At 39.0% G+C, this 7,092-nt stretch overlaps 2 protein-coding genes across 2 annotated transcripts; both read right to left on the minus strand.

The window, feature by feature from the left end:
- Window positions 1-314: 314 nt before the first annotated feature.
- Window positions 315-3,497, minus strand: LOC116117865 (putative disease resistance protein At3g14460). Its single transcript, XM_031403875.1, has 3 exons — window positions 808-3,497; window positions 651-707; window positions 315-487 (listed from the first exon to the last, which is right to left on the minus strand). The coding sequence occupies exon 1, from the start codon at window positions 3,321-3,323 to the stop codon at window positions 846-848; it is 2,478 nt and encodes an 825-aa protein (XP_031259735.1). The 5' UTR covers window positions 3,324-3,497; the 3' UTR covers window positions 315-487; window positions 651-707; window positions 808-845.
- LOC116117887 (putative disease resistance RPP13-like protein 1) lies at window positions 3,362-5,506 on the minus strand. Its single transcript, XM_031403891.1, has 4 exons — window positions 5,435-5,506; window positions 5,299-5,344; window positions 3,421-4,693; window positions 3,362-3,365 (listed from the first exon to the last, which is right to left on the minus strand). The coding sequence occupies exons 1-4, from the start codon at window positions 5,504-5,506 to the stop codon at window positions 3,362-3,364; spliced, it is 1,395 nt and encodes a 464-aa protein (XP_031259751.1).
- Between the last annotated feature and the right edge of the window lie 1,586 nt (window positions 5,507-7,092).

A 7,092-nucleotide genomic window follows, 5' to 3' on the forward strand; every position in this document is an offset into this window, starting at 1 on the left:
TGACATAATGTTTTTGAAGTTGATTTCTTCCTACAATCCTTTCATAAATAATACCCAGTTACATAAACTATCTAGATCATTCTGATAGTAACTAATTGTACCATTAAGGTGCAAGAATTTGTCAGACCTGAAAAGAGTATAAGGGCATGCCCTAAATTATGAATTGAATCTCCACTCTTCCTCGTGCGGATTGCTGTTTCTTTTTTCTTTTTTTCTGTAAAGGACAATCATTTACTACATAGTGTTATGAATTAGCTGCTGATTTTTTTGATACTGAATTACAAAATGTGGATGTAGGCCTAGCAAATGATAACCTTTGAAAGGCTTCAACAGAATCTTCACTGATATTCCCATAACACTCCAGCAATCTAAACTACAACATTTGAACACCAACACCTCCAAAGCTCTGTAATCTACATAGTGTATCATTCATTGCCTTCTACCTCCAAATTAAGCTCTATGAATTACTAGGTAGAAGAAAAACTACCTGCACACCAAACACAAACCTTGATATCAACTCAGTGCTTAAAGAGCCTAGGGTACTAAAAGAAATGAACGAAAAGAAAATACTTAACTAATTCTGTCATTAATTTTAATTAGTCAGAAGTGTGAATTAAAATTATCTTAAGAAACCATATGTTAAATCTTACCACTGCCATTGCAATGTTGGCATTTTGCATCCAGGAGTCAGACTCTTCAGTTTCTCCCTGCATGAAGTGACAAAATTATTAATTCACACTCTGTTTTTGTAAAACTCTAAATTCTCTCAATAATAACTAATGTTCTATGAGCTTAAAATTTACTTACCTAAATTGATTACAATGATGGAATGAATCATATCGGATTCAGCTCATTTCCTCTTCCAGAGTGTAGATGAATTTTCCATCTACCTTAACGCAAGGGATGTGAACTATCTTGGACCATTCTTGTCCTTCATTCCTTTTGCACTGTTTTTCTATTAAAGGACATTTATAAATATGTAGCGACAAAAGTGAGGGTGGAAGGTCTGGCAAGGATGTGAGATTTGGGCATTCGCTGAAAGTCAAAAATTGAAGAGATGTAAGAACTTGGAAAGTTTTGGAAGATAGATATTTCAATTCTAGGAAGCAAAGAACGCTCAGACGATTTAGAGAGATGGGAAACTTTATTTCTAAGATCTTCTTCTCTGGAAAAGATATTGCATCAGGTAATCCCCAAATTCTAAGACTTCTAAGAGAGGTAAGTTTGTGCCAACCACACTCACTCAGTGGCCTGTAGATACTGAGAGGAAGCGTAAGTGATTGTAGGTTGGAGGGAAAATCTTCTGCTGTAAAGGATTCGATATTAGGACATAGGTATAAGGCTAGGTGGCGAATAGATTTGAGGGCGTGCATGCGGCTAGGTAGGGCTTGTAGTTTCTCACACCCAAAGATATGTACTTCTAAATCAGTGTCAGGAAACCCATATTTTGGGAACGAAACAAGACTTGGGCACTCATGGATACTCATACGACGTAGTTTGCAAAGTGTGTGTAAGCCCTCCGGAATGGATTTAAGGTTTTCACATCGCTGGATAGAAAGAATCTCAATAGGCATGTTACAGTCAAAACTCCCTGCTGCTAGTGACTCTAGCTTTGGGCACTTGTTAATAAAAAGGGACACAAGTCCCTTAGATAACTGTCCCAAGGTTCCGAGACTTGAACAGCATGAGATAGAAAGCTCCGCAAGTGTTGAAGGTAACTGGTCTGTCGACGATAAATGCGTTAGAGAATGGCATTCCTGTATGTTTAATTTGTAGAGTAGAGATGTGGTGGTGGTGGTGGTGTCCACGTCATCCCTGTGTACCAATGTATAAGAAGAAGATGGAGAAGAAGTACAAACATCTTCTCTGCCCTCCCAAATGCACACCAAATTTTCACATCTACCTACAGAAAGATGTTTCAGAGATGAAGGTAGACAACCTCTCACAATGAATGTTAGAGAAGGACATCCATAAACACCTAAGTACTTGAGACGTGCTTTGCTGTGCTTCAACCCCTCGTGCAAGGAAGTTAGGGCGTCACATTGGCTGATAATAACTCTGCTTAAGATTGAAAGTAACCCATCTGGAAACGAAACAAGATTCGGGAGCTCTTTTAAATGCAGCTCTTGAAGGGAGGTGAAGCATCTCAACTTTTGTGGTGCATTCTCTGAACAAATCTTATTTGGCCATAAATGCATGAGCTCTTGACAGCCAACAATTGATAGACGTTCTAGTTTCTGAAATCCCTTCCTTGACCAACTTCTAAACACTGGAAAGTTTGATTCTCTAGCTGTACTCATGGAGTTTCGTGCCTTTGAATTAACTGGGCTGCAACAAACCACGCCTTTGCATCTATTTATTTCTAATGATCTGAGCATTGGAAGGCTTGAAAATGAAACCACTAACTGCTCACACCCATTAATCACAAGATTATCCAATAATGGGAGATGATTAGGTAATCTTTCAGAGAGTTTAGGACATTGAGAAATTGAAAGCCTTTGGAGACAAGGGAATCTCTGGACATGGCCATTTTCTACAGGGTCCCAATGCTCCCACTCTTGCAAATTCTCAAAAAAAAGAGTCCGCAACGATTGAAAAGACTTTGAGCAACCCTCTCCATAAATCTCACCACCTATCTTTTTTATTTTTCCCATCAATCTAATTGTGAGGTTCTGAAGTGAGCCCAGCAATGCTAGGGAAGGCAAGGTTGTGCAGTTTTCACATCCATCCAATTTCATAACCACCATGTTGGAGAACGATGGATCTCCTATCCAAGATGAAAGTTTTTGGCCGCCATAATTTTTTATTGTGAGCTCTTTAAGATTTTTTTGAGGTTGTAAAATATCAAGAACAATTTTCACTGCTTCATCTTGCGAGGGATTAGAAGAACTCCATTCTAGTACCAACACTTCTAAGTCCTTATCGCACAATATCATCTCTGTTGTGTCTTGACAATCCACTGCATTCTCTAAACTTGAAATGCAGAGCTCTCCGCAAAGAAACTTTAAGCTTCTCAAATCCTTCAAGCTGGATCCAATACCTTTACCAACAATAAAATTTGACAGTGTCTTCAAACATTTTAATTTTTTCACTCCCAATGGCATCTCTCTAATTAATATTGACCCTCTAACATCTAGATGGCGTAGATTGATCAAATTTCCCATGTCTAAAGGCAACTTCTCAAGACAAAAACAATTTCTCAGCATCAAACTTTGTAAATTGAACAGTGAACATGTTGACTCAGGTAAACATTTTATCTGAGTTTCAGAAAGGTTAATATACCTTAGATGTCTTAGATCTCCAATTGAGTTGGGTAGTTCCATCACATGGTACTTTGTTAAAGATAGTGCTCTCAGTTTTTTTAGCTTTGGCAATAAATCCAAAAATACCGTCTTAGTAACGTAAGTTTTATCGTTGAACCTCAATGGCAAGAATATTCTCAGCAACGTCCTCAGGGACTCAACTTTGTAGAGAACTTCAAAATTGTTTTTCACTTCATAATATCTAAATGTGTAAGAAGAATGTCGAATTCTATCAAATCTTTTCAGTTGCATGAGATTGAATTCATCCTCCAATCTAAAAGTTGTTCCTCCAGATATCCACTGAGCCAAATCATTGACAAGGTCATGCATGATATATCTAGCACCACTAGTATTTGAATGTTGAAATATTGACCACGACAATAAATCACAAAAGTACTCATGACCTAAGTCTTCCAGTTGCTTGTTTTCAGAGTGTTGAATAAGACCTTCTGCCATCCATAATAGAATAAGTTCCTTATCCATAAATTCATAATCCTTAGGGAAAATAGCACAATAAGCAAAACATCTTTTTAAATGCGAAGGAAGATGATAATAGCTTAGTCTCAAAACAGAGAGAATGCCATTTTCCTCAGGTAAATCCCATAATTTACTGTTCAATATATCTTCCCATTCACCATATCTTTGCTTAGATCGTAAAAGACCCCCAAGAATCCTGGCTGCTAAGGGTAACCCTCTGCACTTCTCAACAACTTTATCACGAACTAAATTCAAATTTTGGCCTGAAACAATAACTCTACTCCCAGATACATGCTTCTGGAATATGCCCCAACAATCATCATTTGAAAGAAGTTTCAACTGAAAATATTCGCTTTGTCCCATTGTTAAAGCTACATCTATACTGCGTGTGGTCACAATTATCCTACTTCCTGGTGCCCCGGCCATGAAGGGAGACCTAAGAGTTTCCCACAAGCCATAATCTCTGCTCCAAACATCATCTAATACAAGAAAGAATTTTTTTCCAGCTACTTCGTTTTTCAAGTGAACCTGAACTTCATTTAAGTTCTCTAGACTACAAGATGATGAAGTGATTGACTCAAGAATTGCCTTGGAGATACGCAGAACATCAAAATCATCCGAAACACACGCCCATGCTCTTGGATTGAAATCTGCCACTGCCTTGTCGTTGTATACCTCCCGAGCAAGTGTTGTTTTGCCAACTCCTCCTAGCCCAACAATGGGTATTACATGAAATCTGCCACCAGTCGGTTTATCGCTTAACACCATTTCAAGTATCTTGGCTTTATCAGCATCTCTTCCGATAACTGCTGGTTCAGTTGGCACACATGTACTAGGTGGTCTTTGCCATGCAACAGTAGATGAGCCTCCAGCAATCTCTTTCAGACCAAGATAATTCTTTTCTTCACAGAGATCTTGTTAGTGTTTGTGTGCTGGAGATAACTAAGAAAAGAAAGAGAGCAAAAAACGATTGAAGAAAAGTGCCTGTGTTTTCTTGAGTTCAAAAGAGTTTACACTTCAACTAATAAAGCAGATTTTTTACACTATTACACCAAACATGCAGACATATAAAAACTTAATTTAATCTGAAGCTACTGACTTAATACCAACTAAACAACAACTCTGTAACACATCCCACATAATCTGGGATACATATCAAGCATTACAAAAAGAGTAAAACTTTGCAGTATTACAAATGGACCCCTGGCAGATTGCCTTTCAGTTTTACCGCCAAAAACATGTTTGAACATCAGTTGAACTGCTGCATTTCCAGCCAAGTATCAACCTTCAACANACAAAATTACTACAGATATTATGCTATTGATTTATTTGCTGTAATATTATGTAATCATTTTATATTGATTGGATTGATTTATTTCCTTTATTATTTACATAGCCTCTGTATAAATAGGCATCTGTACACATTACAAAGATATATGAAATACACATATTCTTCTATATTTCTTTCTTCCTCACGGCATTCTTCAGCAACATAGTTGCTTCTATTGCCATCCTTTACTCTTCTTGGCATTCTTCGGCAATACAATTGCCTCTTTTGCCACCTCCTGTTCAGATTATTACATGGTATCAGAGCAATCTACAATATCTCGCTTCCGCCAACACAATCCTTTTTTTTTAGCTAGTTTTTCATAAACCTGCAAAACCAAAGTATTAAGATCAGTTTCGTTTTTGTTGTCCAAACCAAAAATTAAACCAACAAACACCATATACAGCCAACAAATTCATCATGGATCTAACCAAAACTCCACCAGTATCAGCACCAGAACAAACAGCCACAAATGAGCCACTACATCAAGCCCAACCCGATCCAAGTTCTAGATCAACCACAAACACAGGCCCAATGTCATTCGGGTTCATGGGTCAGATTCCCAACCCGATGGGTCAAAATCCCTACCCAATGTTTCAGTTTATTCCAGCTGCCCCCAATCGGCCAGAACCTGGGGATCCACTTTACTCGCCGGTTTCTGATGGCTACGAGCTTGTGCTCGTTAAACAACCCCTAGCCGGATCAACCAATTAGGCAACTTGGGCTAGAGATTTCCGACGAGCCTTGATAACCAAAGACAAGGAAGGGTTCATCGATGGAACCCTTCCAAGACCAGATGAACCACACCTCATCAAGCACTGGAACCAGTGCAATACACTTGTTCGAGCATGGATTAGCAACTCCCTGACCCAAGAGATTGCTGCCGGACTACCTCAGACAGAAATCGCCCAAGAAATGTGGGCAAACATTCGCGAGATGTACAGGCAATTAGATCTCGCGAAACTGTTCAGTTTACGCCAGACTATTGTTGAAATTAAATAGCAAAATCTCTCTGTAACTTCCTATTTTAATTGCCTTTCGACGATTTGGAATGAACTCGATGCGGTTGAAGAACCATTTGAAGGGCCCCCAATGATTCTCCAACAGATCCAGTGTGTGAAGGACCAAAAGATCCACTTCCTCATGGGCTTGAACAAAAGCTTTCTTCCCTTTCGCACCCAAATGTTGGCCACCTCACCAACGCCATCACTCCGACGCACTTACCAGCTTGCTGTCCAAGAGGAAAGCCAGCAGTTGAACTCGCATGACACTCATCGTTTTGGATCCACCGCCTTCAACATATCTCAACAACGACGGCAACAAAATGGTGACTCTGATCTGTTGGGTGTAGACGAAAATGGTAAAGGAGAAACTTTTGAGCAGCTAAAGTTGAATGGAGAAAAGTCTATTCTATATGGGGCTGTCAATGGCTCAGATGCACTCACCCAATCCAATGGCCAAAAGACTTTATCTTTTTTTAATGGCAATAATGGGCAAAGTACTTCTCATGGCCCACATGTTTCCCATAACCCAAATATTCCACATGGTCCAAATTTTCAAAATAGGCCCAATCATGCTGGATCCTCTAAAAAAGGGAGATATTGTGATTATTGTAAACGAAAAAACCATAATCGAGACGCCTGTTGGAAATTACATGGACGCCCACCTAATCAGAGATTTGGGCCCGCTACAGCAAATCAAATAATCATAATGTCACTTCTGGAAATGGGATTGTAGCTCCGGTGATCAGTCCACATGCTGTACCGAATTTTACATGTGACAGAATACACATGTCAAGGAGGTGTCGTCCCAATTCATGGTTTCCAATTTTAGGGATTTTGGTCTATCTTTTCTGGAAAGATTTGCATGGTAGGATCAAGTTTTAGTCACTATTAGAAGTCATTTACCTAAACTATATGATATAAAGTATTGAAGTACCATTACTAGTTTGATTAGGGAACTTTGGAGAGCTTGAGTCCGACTAAT

This window comes from Pistacia vera, unplaced genomic scaffold (assembly GCF_008641045.1).
Source record: "Pistacia vera cultivar Batoury unplaced genomic scaffold, PisVer_v2 Contig824, whole genome shotgun sequence".
NCBI lineage: Eukaryota > Viridiplantae > Streptophyta > Magnoliopsida > Sapindales > Anacardiaceae > Pistacia > Pistacia vera.

Bases quoted from the DNA above. Each gene is read 5' to 3' on its own strand.
- LOC116117865 (XM_031403875.1), bottom strand. From the start codon at position 3,323: ATGGAACTACCCAACTCAATTGGAGATCTAAGACATCTAAGGTATATT.
- LOC116117887 (XM_031403891.1), bottom strand. From the start codon at position 5,506: ATGGTGTTTGTTGGTTTAATTTTTGGTTTGGACAACAAAAACGAAACT. The intron at 5,345-5,434 runs GTTTATGAAAAA...TAATCTGAACAG, and splicing joins TTAATACTTTGGTTTTGCAG to GAGGTGGCAAAAGAGGCAAT. The intron at 4,694-5,298 runs GTAAAGGATGGC...AACACTAACAAG, and splicing joins GCCGAAGAATGCCAAGAAGA to ATCTCTGTGAAGAAAAGAAT.